At 40.7% G+C, this 15,231-nt stretch overlaps 1 protein-coding gene across 1 annotated transcript in view; it reads left to right on the plus strand.

The window, feature by feature from the left end:
• LOC121189483 (contactin-associated protein-like 4) overlaps positions 1 to 15,231 on the plus strand; it is a 51,593-nt gene that overhangs the window by 13,126 nt on the left and 23,236 nt on the right. Inside the window, exons 3-5 of the mRNA XM_041049639.1 lie at positions 4,895 to 5,088; positions 9,005 to 9,152; positions 11,775 to 11,978. Coding sequence (XP_040905573.1) covers positions 4,895 to 5,088; positions 9,005 to 9,152; positions 11,775 to 11,978 — 546 coding nt within the window. The remainder of the gene's footprint in view (positions 1 to 4,894; positions 5,089 to 9,004; positions 9,153 to 11,774; positions 11,979 to 15,231) is intronic.

Consider the following 15,231-nt stretch of genomic DNA (forward strand, 5'->3'; position numbering starts at 1 on the left):
ATGCAGCGGGGGACTCTCCCCAAATTGTTTGACCAGGAAATGTTGATTAGTTTGTTGGGTAGCATCTGTCTGAGCTTCGGTTACTTTCCTTGTTGCTTTACTTTTGCAGCCCACACACAGCAAATATGATTGAGTCTCACACTGTGGGCTGCTGTTTCCTGCTAACAGGTTAACCATGTGAAGGCCGTTATAGAAATGGATGTCAGGGTTGTGGTTCTGTGGGTTTGTTCTGGGGTAATTTTACCTCCTCAAAAAGATCACAGGTGGATTTTTTTCAGCTGCCTGACTTAAAGATGAGATTCTCATGCTGTACTCTCGCCACATTTATAGAATATAGATGTTCACACGTTCTGTGCATTTCCAAAAACAACCACGGCTTCTCACTGTAGATACATTACTTGTGCAGAACACGCCTCGGTGACAGCTGCACTTCAACCAGTCTTTCCTCCCCTAAACCCCAGGATGCTGACTCTCATACCATATTTAAAAAGAATATACTGACGTAAAGATTTTCCTGTTTAAGTTAAATTAAGAGTTAGTTTGACATCAGTATGTTTGGCTGATCATCAAGGGACTGGATGTTACTGTTCAGATGAAACAGAAGATCCCTCAGGCCTGTTACATGTCAGCTTGGCCACAGTGCAAGCTTTCCTTTCTTTTCATTCCATGTCTCCCTCAGCAATACTCCCCAGTATTCACATATAAAATTTAGCAGTTTAACATCAATAAATTATTGCCGCATTCTTGTCTTTTTTTTTTCCTCGCTTTTTTTTCTCCCCCTCTTTTATCTCCAGTGTTTTCACCGGTTGCGCAGATAACGGAAGCTGTATAAAGGAAACTCCCCACTGTTTCTGGTCTGATGGACTCGCCCCATGATTCACTCCCATGCAGGGGACACAGCACACAACATCAAAAATAAGTCTCAGCTGGATTCACACAAACTGACAGACACCTCATAAGGTGAATGATGGACAATGGATAAAGTCAGAAATGCTTCACACACACATAGCAAAAGGTCGACTTTTGTCAGTAAAATAACTGACGGATAAGTTGATGAGTCGTGTAAAAACCAGAAAGCTGTGCCGATACAGGTTTGTGCACAGGTGGTGGAGGTGTGAGAAAAGACACCCTTTTTTGGTGCGTTCTAGCATGAAGAGTTGGCTGGTTTACCCTCATCCCAGAGACAAGAGTCGGTTGGAAGCACTGTGATGTCTTTGTCTTCAACACAACAGAGGATCTGAATGATTTTCACCACCTGGGAGACTGCAGGAAGCACAGCCTGCAGGTTGCTGTTTCCTCGGCGTGTTGGTTGGCAAAAGCTGTGAGCAAACACACCCGCTGTGTTCCCTCGCTTCAGTCAACCCGCTCGGTCTGTTTACTGATCTGAGTTTGATCTGCATAAAGGAGTATCAGACGCTTCTAAAGAAAGATCAGCTGCACCTGAATGGCAAAACGTTTGCTGAAAAACAAAGGAGCAAAGAGATGAAGTGATGAAACAAGACGGAAACTGAAAGGAAGGACACTGAGGATGTGCTTCTGATTTTGTACATATTTTATCTGGCACACAAACAAGGAAAAGATGATGGTAAATGAAAACACACGTTTAGGTCTCTGCCATCATTATTTTTTCATTCACTTGGTAGTTAAATTATTTCATGGTATGGATTTATGCATATGCATTCCACTGTGCACACAGACATGCAGCTAATTTGCATGCAAAGTGTATAATACATAGTAGGCATGCACAGGGAAGATATTAAACCAGCAACAAGCCCCTTTCAGATGTAATGTCAGGGCTTTGACTGTTTGCTTTTTCAATGATTATATTGCAAACAATAACATCTCGCATGTTACAATACCTTATCAGTTCTCTGCCTGAGATTTGAATTTGATTAGAGTTTAGAACTGAATTAGACTGTGATCAATAAATCTAATTCAGTTTTGAAAGCAACAAAGCACACTTCAGAAGAAATCCACAAAATAACAAAACGCTTCATTGATGTAAAAATAAAAACTGCTTTAATTCCTGAATCCCAGCTGTTCTGCGTGGAAATCAAACCCCCGATCATTCACACCTTCTCCAGCTGCTGCTAATGCTCCTCATCCGCTGTAGTCTTTCTCTGAGGAGCCGCTTCATTCAGAGTTAATTTACAAGCAAAATGAGCAGAGACTCACACAGCACAACGCAAAGCTCTGTTTAAGAGAAACAGCGATTTTTGCTTCCTCTGAACATTCTGCAGTAAGTCTTTTTGCACTATTGGCCTGTGCATTAACCTATGAGAGAGCACTGTTAGAAATGCAAATTTTCAAACCTGCACTTTAACAATTTATTTGCTTTTTACAGCATAACTCAAGTTAATTGTTTGAATCATAAATTAAAGCCTGTCTGTGTGGGTTTTTAAAATTTCTGACTGTCCGATGGACCTGAGTGAAAGGGCTGAAAGCAGGACACAAACTGCACCAGCGTCACCACATTTTTCCACACAAACCTATCACAGTCAGAATTATTTGATAAACGCTGTAATCACATATAAATTGTGATTACAGTGTCTTTAAAAAATTGAAATGCCATTTATCAAAATTGCTGCCTCTGCTTGAGCGCTGCGGGTGGTTATTTAATACATGGCCCACAAAATGTGTAAAAAAAAAAAAAAAAACATTAAAACTAGTAATTCTGTCTAAATCACAGGCTTTTCTGGAGGACATACAGTAAATTCGCTAAGACTGAATATGGAGGCACTGAAATTCAAGCCTGATGCTGTATAAATGAAAAGTGCTCTACCCTGTAAATGTTATCAAGTAGTCACAAGTCATGGACTGCAAAGTCAAAGAAGTAAGTAGTAACAAATACTGACACTCTCGCTGTTGTGTATATTGTTTTTATTTCCCGTTAACAGTATACTTGAATTAAATCCCTACTCAAAGTCTTATTCTCTAAATGAAAATATTTCTAGTATATAATGGAATTTAAAATGTTTTAAATCCAGCTCCTTTTGTCCCACTTTCTTGCCCTGTACAGTTTATATTGTGATGCTGAAAGGCTCTGTCCATTTGTCTTCTGTCTTCCTTCCTGTCTGTTTTTCAAAATAACAACACGTTAATGACTTTTGTTTGCTTATGTGTTGCTTGTGGTAAAGCTTGACCAAGCACTATGGTTAGAGGCTAATGGGTTAATGTAGTCCTGCCTCTCCTCCTCCTCCAGACCTCCGAACTATCAAATTCTGCCTGTTCAAAATATGCAAAAAGGCATTTCATCACATTTCATTCTGAGCAGACAGAGATTTCAGCACAACTTAGAGGTTGGGTTCAAAACACTAATCTCATCTAAACTGCCTAATCTAATATCTTCCTTGGGAGGGAAAGTTACGCCTCTAATGACTATGAGATGATGGATCCAAAAATTCTTGGCTGTGTGAAAGTAAGTAAATAAATAAATAAACTTTTCTTGAAAGTCACTGGGGTCTCCTTCCTGCACCGTGCTTCTTGGTGGAAATGTTGAAACTTCTTGCTCCTGTGAGAAGATACAAAGGCTTATGCAAGCACAAAATGATTTTCCTTTAATTTTGCCTGAAGGATCTTGCTCAGCCTCCAACTCTACTGATACCGAGTATCTCAACTGGCAGACAGCCCAGATTCAAAGGTTCTTTCTAAAAAGGAGCGTTATTATAGGTATCAGCATATTTCTATTTCTAATCTATGGCTGTCACCAAACGAGAGATTGCAGTGACAAAAGTAAATTTGTGACTTTAATCTCAGTTTCTTCTTGCAAATTTGTGAGTTTTTCTCGGATTTACCCCTCTCTGCTGGCTCCGTAGTTTTTTTGTTGACATCCATACTTACTCGTACAAAGTTTTTTTTCCCTGCTTTTAGTGGTGCATTGCTAAGTCATCAACTGTGCATCAACAAAGCAATGTGAAACCAAGGGAGGGGGGTGGGGGGGTGAGTCACGCTGCCCATGTGCTTGTACACATTCTGACGCATGAAAATGTTCCTCCATAGAGCTACCAATGGTCAAAAACCCCATAGGGTAAGTTGTGTGAAACTAAAGGATTTAAATTGATTAACTAACTTTACAGGTAGGGAGGGTAAAATAAGTGACAAAAATGCTTATCAGCATCAGGGAAACTCTTAGGGTTTAGCTCTAGCGAACGCATCAGGCCATGAAGGTCCTCACAAAAGTAGATGTACCTGTGCGTGAGTATGGGACGGTGTTAGCAGCAAAATGTCACTTTGGCATGACTCAGCACTTTCACATGCACACAAATACACGCACACCTTTTGGTGTTTTAATTATTTAACGTGTCTTCATTTTATGGTCCTCTGCCCTGGTACTCAGATTATATGAAGGTCTGCTGTGAACTGGCCACTTTTAATATTGCATAAGGCTTGCGGTGACCACCATAAATGGCTCAGCTGCAGTTTATATTATGTGCAGAACAGTCCTTAAGCTACAGATTAAACTCTTTTAACCGTTCCAAATTAAACATCAAAGAAAGACATTGATAAAGCATGTGTGCTCAGGGCTTTTTAACTAAGTTTGAAAAGTTTGTAATTGATGAGAGACGTTGGATAGTAAGATTTGTCTTCTTTTTAGAGAAAGCTAAAAACTGGATTTGCATTTGTCTGAAAACTTTTTTTGTTCTTGTTAATGCAGTGATAGTATTTTAAAGGATTCAGGAGGTCTTTACATCACTGTTGATATTTCTTTAATTCATTTTCCAGCACTCTTTGCTAAGCTTCTTCAGCAAAGTGTCAATGATCGTTCTGTTTGTTCATTCTGAACAAGATACAGTTTTGTTCAGAATTTTTGTCGGTCGTTGAAAAATAAAAGTCAGCAGTTAATTCTTCGGATCATTCAAAGGTAATTCCCTCTCCCTCCTCTCTCCCTACCCAGGCGCTGGAGGTTGGTCTCCTCTGAGTTCAGACAGGTATCAGTGGTTGGAGGTCGACCTGGGTGGGCGGACGCAAATCACTGCTGTTGCCACGCAGGGCCGCTACGGCAGCTCTGATTGGCTGACAGCCTACCTGCTGATGTTCAGTGACACAGGACATAACTGGAAGCAGTATCGACGGGAGGACAATATAGGGGTGAGTGCACTGTATAAAATTATACTGACAGCTGTCTTTTTAGTTAATAATCAGTGTGACTGATTTCTCATCAGGAGTTGGACAGTGAGTTTGCAGTTGTACCGTCAAACAGAGCCAGTAGAGACATTAGGCCTTTTTCATAGTAGATGTTTTGACTTGTCGTAGTAGGAAAAGCACAAATTAATAAATAACATCCGCCTACTGATGTCTTAGTGTCCCAGTGAGCCCGGACAGCGTGACAGTGAACCAGCGTGCAGAATACCAAGGACCCTGAAACTGAAGCAGTTGAATGGATTTCAGCCATCATTTGTTTTATTATTTACTCCTGTGTTTTTCCTACTCATTTAAAGGCTAGTTCTGGGAATGTGCCATTAGGTGATGGTTTCTGCTGACCTTGATGGTTTTACAGATGCATCCAGTCTTTAATAAGAAGGCCAACACAGGCATTGGTTCATGTAGACTGTAACTTGAACAATAACATTATCCTGCAGACAGCACCACACAGCACCTCTGCAGAGAGTAAACAGCATGAAAACTACACCAGCAATGAACAGAACTTTTCCAACAATCTGCTGTTCATTACTAGCCATCATTAGCCTTCAGTTCTTCATTAATGATGAGTTAGGTTTGTCAGATGAGCAAACTAAAGCCCAAGCACAATGAAAAGATTGTGGGTGCAGCACTGCACTACAGAAACACAATTAAGTGAGTCATTCAATTCAGCAAGCTTCCAGACAACCTCTGCCACTGTGCAGAGTGCCTGACCAAAAATTCAAGCTGGAGGTCAAGGAAAACCCTCCGGTTTATTCAGATGTACCAAATCCAGAGGAATCAGCATCTCATTTGCTCATACAGTTCTTTTTAAACGGGGGCTCTCTCACCCATTGTGTTAAGCACATTACACAGATAGAGGCAGTCAAGCGTTACCTCGCCGCTCCTGGTATAGACAGGAAGTTCTCCCCATTACAGTGATGCTGTGACAAACAGCTTTTAAAGCGAAGCTTTAAGAGGTAAGACTCTCACAGTGAGGGTAAAACTTATGTCAGGCTAAGACTTTGTCAGGGAGAGAGAACAGAAAAGGGATTCTCACAGCTTAAAAGCTTGTTGATTTCACACTCAGCATAAATCGGGATAAATCCGCAGCATGTCTCAAAAGTCCCTCAGAAGCTTCACATATTAGTCAGCCTAGTTTATTATGGCTTTCGGGGGAACAGAGTCGACTGCTGAGCTGCTTCATCAGTCACAATTCCACCAGGACCTTTCTTTCCTTTAAGCTTAGAGGCCAGAGTTAGTGAAGCTGAGTAATGCTCTCTCGTTCGCTAATTTTCTCCTCCACCCCTCATCTTCTCTCCTCATTCTCTCTTCACATCTGCTACAGATGTATGAAAGGGCAGATGGTGTTGGGAATATATATCCCTCTAACCAGGGAATATAGCATCCTTAAATGTTAATGGGGATAAAGGGATTGGAAGTACATCATAGGTTTCCCTATAGGACACAGCAAAGCTGCAGATTCTGTTAATGAGCATCATCCTGAAATTCAAATGTGGGCTCAGTGAGAGCAGGTAGAAACTGGAAGTAAAAAGAGTAGGCGAGAAGTTTGGGGTAAAACACTTGAGATACATTTACCTTCATTGATTTAGTAGACCTTTACTAAAAGTGTTTTGAAGGAGTAATTTGTTTTCAATAGATGAGGTGGAAAAGTTGTAGCTTCTTACTCCGAGAGAGGGTAACTGCTAAACTTAGAACAGTTTTTCTTATTTCAGGAGAGAATTTTTTTTCTTATTGTCTGTGCTTTCATCAGCAGTTTGAAGCAGATGGGGCTCAGATGGCAAAAGATGATGACACGTTCTGTATTTCTGTGCACCAAACGACATTTAACAGCATTTGAACTAAATGTGGTGACAGTTGTTTACTTAGGTTTTCCTGCTCTGTCAATCAAACCTGATCAAACCACGTCCAAACGGTGACGTAATGCAGAGTAGTCGACTGTTTTTGGTTGTTAACTCTGATTGTTGCTTTAAGCAGTGGTCACACCACATCTCAGGTTTCTCTCTCATCACTAACATATATTTGTACCATCGATTCCTGTCTCATAACTGTCTGTAAGCCGTTCCTCTTTTGTGGAGCAGTTTACACTCTGACAGAGGAGGTTAATAAAAGTGAATGGTGTAACGGAGCCAGTGAGCTACGGTAGCTTCCTCTGCTTTGGACTCTTTCCATTACCTCAAAGGTCAGCACTCAACAGTTTGGTCAACGGAGCAAAGTCACCTGTCAAAGTTCACAAAAGTTGAACCTGTGTTGAACATTTGTAAGGATGAATTTCTCCTCCTTGAACTGACCCTGTAATCATGGTGATTCTGCTGGAGTGTGTTGATCTTGTGTTTAGCTCTTTTTTTTTAAATCCTGGTGTGTCCAGGCCTTTTTTTTCAGTTTGGATGAAGTGCAGTTAGGTCAGACAAAAAATTTTTCTGTATTTTTGGTGCACTTTAAGAAAGAGTTGAGTCATATTATGTTTTGCTGTGATCACTGTTCGTGACTGTCTTGTCCCTGTCTTACTGTGAGATTCTTCTTTATTCTCAGACTCTTGCTCCAACGTGCACCCTCTGTCTTACTGTCCTTCTCGCTCTCTGTAATTAAAGTCTCCCCTTGGAGGATTTAATACCTCGACTCAGGTCGTATTTCAAAAGCCAGAGCCTCAACTGCATGAGACACTTTTCCCTTCAGCCTCCTCAGCAGGAAACTGTCATTTGTGGAGGTTAGGACTCTGCTTTCTGACAGGCTCAGCTGTTCAAAGCTGTCAGAAGAGTGCAACACAGAATTATACGGTTCAGATGATAAAATATTACTCAGATAAGTCAACATTTCAGAAGAAGTGTTGCATCAGCACACAGAGATGCAAATATGCAGATGTGCTTGAGTAGTCCCACTCTCTATGCAACAACAATTCGCTCCTCCAAGGAAATCTAATATCGTATGTTAACTTTCAGACTCATTTATGATCCCAATATCAGATAGAAATTTTTATGTCATAAGTTTTGATCCTGTAGAGAAATGCTCTTATCTTACCCACCTCCACAGGGAGGTCAGAGGTCAGGATCGGCTGCAGGGCAGCAGACTGGTAGGCAGACGTCCTCCATCTGAAGTAGAACATTACTCACTAAGCCATCCTTCAGCCTCTTTACTTCCCATTGAGTTTATTTGCATATAAATTAAAAACAAAGTAATGATCCAGTGTACAGAATAAAGTTTTTAAGAGCAAAGAAAGAGAGAACAGGGAGAAGAAAATCAAGGCAAAAAAAACAAAGCAGAGTAAATTTAGGAGGAACAGACATGAGTCATAGATATCAAGATTCAGAGTGAGGCACAATCAAACAAAATGGTGTTTATGTAAGTGGAAAGAAGCAGAACTACTCAAAAATAATAGAAACAAAAAGTTAAGAAAATGTATATGGTTTAAAAAAAAAGGGGGGGGGGGGGCTTAAGATCAAGTCCAACTTGAAGGTAAAAGAATCCAGAAAGAATGTACTGGGATCACAGAGGTTAATAAATGTTATTCTCCATGGACCAAGTGTTTACCGAAACATCTAATACATATAAAACTACACCTAGTGGCTTCACAAATCTAATTTTCTACCTGATTGAGAAACCGTTCACTAGGAATGTGGCCCTATCTCCACAATATTCCCTTCATTAAGAGGAAAATCTAACGTATCACTTCTCACAAAAGCCTTGGGGATTGCAGTTCAACTTCAATGAACAAATGAAAGAACACATTCGCTTATTTAGTTGTAAGCTTGACTACAATAAAGATCCAGAGGGAAAAGATTTCTTTGCAGTGTCTCACAAGCAAAAGATGGACAGATGCATGGACGGAAAGCTAGAATAATAAAGGTAAATTGTTCTGTTTTCCCAGGCCTTTCCAGGTAACAGCAACGCAGACAGTGTGGTTCAGCACAAGCTCCAGCATCCAGTGATCGCCCGCTACGTCCGCCTGATTCCCCTGGACTGGAATCCCAGTGGTCGAATCGGACTCAGACTGGAGACCTATGGATGCCCATACAGTCAGTTCTGGCTTTTTCTTTTAAACGTCCACCCACAGACATGAAGTGAAAACACGACAGTAGACTGAATACCTTCAAAAATACAGTTTTCTGTTTTTGCCAGTTAATATTTTAGCAATAAGCATTTAACATATGTCTACTTTCTTTTCAGTAATAGTTATGTTTGTTATATATCCCACAACAACACCAGTTTCCACTGTTTTATGTTTATGTTAAACAGTTTCGACTCTTCCAGGATTATGTAATTAGCTCTACTAGCAGTGATGCATCATGGCATTTCCATAATTTAAGATTCTCATCATTTTATTTTAATGTATGCATTTGTCTTCTCTCATCCATCCATATCCTTTGGCAAGGAGCCGCCGTGGCTGACACAAGCAAGATGTGCAACATTACTGGGTTGCATGATCCCTCCCACCTTTTTATTCTTCATCTTGTTGTGCCTTCGGGTTGAGCGGAGGGATGTAACAGTGAGAGGTGGATGCTTTGTCAACAGTACAAGAACATACTGTACTGTCATTGTTTATTCCAAAAATGTGTCTCCATCAGCCTCCATCCATCAACATGGAAGCTTTTCTACCTCACCTCACCACACCTCACCTCACCCCACCTCACCGCACATCAAATTTCAGATGTGTAACTGAACATTTTTCATACAAAGATGAATAGATACATTATTTGTCTACAACATCCACATAACACTAACTGGAGACAAGGAGCAGGTGGTGGGGAAAAGGCAGCAGATCAGGGTTGATTAGGAATGAGTCACATGTGTGACAGACATGGGAGCCCACCTGGCACGCTGGCTGGGCAGGTGAGGAATGGGCAGAAAAACCAGAAACAGCATGAGAAGAGAAGAAGTAAGGACACAGGAGGCAGGAGAGGACACACCAGCTGTGGCCATGACAGTAACAGAAAGCTGGCCACTTCCTGTGTCTGCTGCTTGGCAGAGAAAGTTCCATCACATGAACACAGGCAGGAGTAAGATGTCACTGAGAAGTCGAGCCAGTGTGAAAAGTTAATCAGTTCTTCTTTGCCCCCAAACAGTGTTTTCCACGAACCCGTCATGTGAATCCATCTGAGCAGTTAGATAGAAACAAAACAAAAAACAAGTTCAGCTCTGAAAACATTGAAAACTCAACACACAAAACACTTATGAAAATACAATGTTTTTTATGACCCTCGTGAAAGAAGTTAGTTTTCGCTGAAACAGTGTGTTTGGTGCAAATGCTTCCTCATCTCATCCAAAATGTGGAAAAAAAAAGAAAACGTCTTTGACTTTTGAATAATTAAAATGTTGGGTTTGTTCTGTCTCCAGCGTTCACTGGCAGCAGTAAAGGTCCAAATGCACTGAATGTAATAATTGATGCATCTTAGCTGACATTTCTAATTTGATGCTTCAATAGCGACACTGTAGGCAGGAGATTTGTGCTGTCAGCACAGCAACACTCACCACCTGGATGGACAAACGCAGTGTATCATTTACTTTAGAGTGACATGAAAGATGCTCCGTGGTCTGTAATTACTTCTCATTTTCAGACACCAGATTTGAAATCAGCTTCTCTATGGACAGTCTGCATTTTGTTTATGCTCAATCACTCGCTCAACTCGCTTTCATCTGGGAAAACCTGCATCGTGGTTCATGGCTCTGAACAGAAATTAGATAAAAATCCAAGCTGCAAACATTTGGTCAGTCTGGATGACCAGAATAACAAAGTAAGGGATGATGTGGACAAATCAAGGTAATGCCTCGCAAAAGATAAGACATGTAATACAGTCCACATTTTTTAAATGAAAGTTAAAAATGATTTTAAAAACTTTTTAAAAAATGAAAACTTTTAGTTTTAGTTTATTAAAAGGATGTTTGTATAAATTGTTATTATTGAATTATCAGTCCATCAACAAATAATATGTTGTTAATGTTTTTTGTGCTGGTAAATCCAAGTTTAAAAGAAAGACAGGCCTGCTTTGTTACTGATGATCATTGAAAACCCCAAAAAATTAATTTCATAAATCAGTCCAACTCTTTAATTATAGTATGTATGAGAGGATATCTGCAATTCATTGAGGAATCCAGAATTTTCCTTTGTTTACTATAAGCTAAAGGTACAGAGAAATAATTTAACGATAAAATCTGCTGGAGTGTTGGATCCCAGTCCTCTCTGAACAATTTGCTGACAGCTCCTCTGGAAGGAGACAGATGAGGAGAGAGATTTAAATAGATCTGTTTTTAGAAGACGCCTACATTTAAAGAGAAAATAACTTTGCAGATCTTCAAGGACATGGGAGAATCTAAACTGTGGTAAATTACTTTTTCCACAAACTGCCACAACATGACCGTTAGCCTCCCGTGATCTGTTCAGAGCGTCTGCATCATCCACATTTGGCTTCGCTGAATTTGTCTGCGTTGGTTCAAATTCCGCCCAGAGAGCACAGTTGTATGTAGAAAGGAATGTGTTCAGCTCTGGAGGAAACTGTGAACTGGTCAAAACTAAAACTTGAGGGTCTCTCCTTCAAGTCGACAAAGCCTATAAACAGAACATTTAAAGATTATTTTTGCTGTGCATTTAAAGTTTACAGTTTTGAACATCTGAGTGACGTGTGGGTTTCTTTGTTTTTCAGACTCTGACGTGGTGAGCTTCGACGGCCACAGCAGCCTTCTCTACAGGTTGAGTCCCAGGCTGAGGCAGATGACCAGTGAAAGCATCTCTCTGAAATTTAAAACCCTGAGGAACTCTGGGACGCTGCTCCACGCTGAGGGACGGAGGGAGCACAGCCTCACCCTAGAGTTAGAGAAAGGAAAGCTTCTGCTTGTCCTCCAGAAAGGTAAAGTTCTGACGTCCCCATACACAAAGTCACACTGGTGCTGTGTTGCAGTATAAAACTGATTCGACTGGTTCTCATCTCTTCTCTACCTGCCTCTTTTTTTGGCATGCTGGTCCTCTCCCTGCTTCATGTGCTGCTTTTGTCACATTCCTCCCTGCCCTTTTGGCCTCTGCTCTCACAGTCTCCTTATGCCGTTGGCTTTTCCAGCTCTTCATTTGTAATTTATCACCACCACCCTTTGAATGTGTCATTAGAGTTCTCCGCTTGCCTTTCTTCTTCTGTTTTGTTTTCAGATGGAGTTATTTACCTCCCACCGGGCGCTCCGCAGTGTTTATTTTTTCATTTTGTTCCTTCATTATCGTCGATAGCTTTGTGTATCTGCCTTGAACACATTGCAGTGGATCGTGTCATGAGACTTAAAATCATACATTTGCTTTTCCGTGCACAGGCATCTATGATAGAATATTGTACATGCACATGAATCAGCCTGTCCTTTGTGCGTACTGTATGTTCAATGTTTCAGTGAGCTATTCCGTACTTTGTAAATGTCAGACTGACAAATTCCACTGCCTGACTGAGTGGAAATAAAAGAATCGTCAGCTTTTAACAAAACACGTACAGTCCATGATTGACACCGCATGATGCAGCTCTCTGCAACAGCAGAACGCTGCTGCTGCTGCTGCTTGGTGAAAAAAAAAAAAAAATCTCACATTTCTAGCAAGTAGACGAGCGCACCCACCACTGTGTATTTTTCATTCATAACTCATCAGCGCCAAAGTTCATTGATCTTTTAGAAATTCAGGTTTAAATTCCACATGAGGGTAGAAAAACAATTAATTCAAGACACGCCTCTCCTCTGTGTGAACAACAAGGTTCATAGAGCCATGTGTCATCTTCTTCTTCTTCTGTGCTGCTTCACAGACGTTAGACTTTGTCCTGGGCTGCTCAGGTTGCGGGAGCCCTCTGTGATTTGTTTCTGAACTATGGCCTGGATCAGATTTGGTTGCTGCATTTGTTTTTCTCACAGCCTGTAACTTGTTCGTTGCACAGTGATGGATTTGGGCTGTGTAAGTGCCAAGTTTATCTACTCTACCCTCTACCCTTATCTACCCTCTTATATAGCACATCTGAGTCTGTCCTACGGTTTGTCCACGATGCCAGATTACATGTAAAACAGTGAATTTTGAATCAGTCTATGATATTAAGGGCTGAACTATTCAACATGAAGCTCTTTGAGAGGAGTTTGTTTTCATTACACAGCCCAAATGAAATGAAACCGTAAACCATGATGCAGTTTTAACTCGTTGATAATGCTGACAAATGTGTGTTTTCAGGAACTACAGTGTAGCATCCAATGCATTGTCCTATGGCCATTATTCCAGGCCATTATACACCTTTAAACCTTAAAAAGTTTTCCTTTTGAAACCAATGTGATTAACCGATTTGCAGCATTTACCTGCATTAGATTCTCCCTGGTGTGTTTGATTCTGGCCCCATCATAACAGCCCATAATGAGGGCTGTTCCCCTGTGTACACTAAGCGGCTTCAGCAGGACTTGACAGAAGATGCTTAGTTCCACTCTGTTTGTCAGGAATCGTCCATGAATGAAAGAATACTCTCACTTATTAAAAAGCATCTGATTTCCTGTTTGCTATACATTCATCAGGATGCTGTTTTATACTTATGTAGCTCTCTCTCTCATATTTAAGTTCAGTTATTTTTTAATAACTGGAGCATTGTGTAAGTAAGTATTGCGTAATTTACCAGGGATCAATGTTCACTGATCTTGAAGCTTTCTAGTTGAGCTTTTGTTAGGTGAAGAATGAAGAAGGAGTCAGAAAGGCAAACAGGATCAAACTTTGGGGATTTTTTTTTCCAATAATATTTAAAAAACAAAGCAGTCTTGATATAAATTATGTAGAATAACACATCAGTGAAGTCCTTTCACTACAGTTTGCTGAAGTACAGAGTTGCCTTGCTGACATTTGTACCTGTGTTGTACGCTGTTTAAGCTCAATTAAACAGTTTACCTCCACAATGTACTCTCAGATGTGAAATTTCTTTGCACAAGCCGGAATACAGTTTATATATGTGTGCATCAATGCATTCAAGACAGTTCAAAATGAAAATAAAATAGAGAAGATAGACCAGGTAGGAGAGCTCTTGGGATGGTGAGGTCATCTCTTTCATTTTTGTGCAAGTTTATGACCAGCAGAGTGTGCAAGTGTGAAAGATGAATCTCTTGAGTTTATCCGTGGGGTTAACTTATGACCTGAAGGAGAGGGCTCAGGTTTATCTCAAAGGAGCTGACAGGCGCTGCCTGTGAAGCTCAGAGTTTCATGTAGGAGCTGTTGAAATAGAGAAGATTGATTTGTGGTCATATTAAAACGACTTGTGCTGGAGGTTCAGTTCCTGCTGGAGCCTCCATCATATGATGACGGACTGTAAGAGCATCAGGACACACAGAAGTGTGTCTGTTTTACTTTATTTTGGTTTTTAATATTTCTCAAAAGAAAGCCAAGATTCTTCTACCTTAGTGATGCAGGGAAAAAAATCAGGCTTGTCTGACAATAATCGAATGTTCCAGGTGAAAAATATTTAAATTATTCCTGTCATGTAGTTGTTGTCCCCGTCTACTGTAGCTAGGAAAACAGATGCCTGTTGGACGCAGACGGTGACTCACTCTGGATACAGTCTGTCAGCTCAGTTGTCAGAGTGAATGGTTGGCTGTGTGCTGTGTTCAATACCGCAGTATTGACTTACCCTGTTATACTACCCCATCCATGGTGATATATAGGAAGGTTTCTCAGTTGTGTTCATTCTTACAGGGGTGTAAACAAACAGCTTAGCCTTCATCGGAGAGCAGCACAGAGCCAGCTGTGCTTAATTTTACAGCCCACAGCTGACTCACTCCAGCAACACGGAGGTGATGTTTGACTCACTATGACAAGCTGACTAGCTGCGAGCCCTGTGAGGCTCAAATGGTAGCTGCATTCGTTTCAAACCGCTTTTTAGAAACATGGCTTCTTCAAACACGTTACGTCAGACTTTATTTGGAGTTGTGGTTACGGATATCTTTAGAGACCGCTGATTGGTGCTGAAGTTTAAAAGATTGCAGGTTGTGGTGACTGATTTTTGTGGACAGTCGCAGTCATAAAAATAAACAGGCAGCAGAGCAGAGGCAGTTTTTTTTGACAATTTGACCAGTCGTATACAATGACGATGACAAAGATTAAACTTTTTTTTCTGCATC

This window comes from Toxotes jaculatrix, chromosome 11 (assembly GCF_017976425.1).
Source record: "Toxotes jaculatrix isolate fToxJac2 chromosome 11, fToxJac2.pri, whole genome shotgun sequence".
In the NCBI taxonomy this organism is placed as follows: Eukaryota; Metazoa; Chordata; class Actinopteri; family Toxotidae; genus Toxotes; species Toxotes jaculatrix.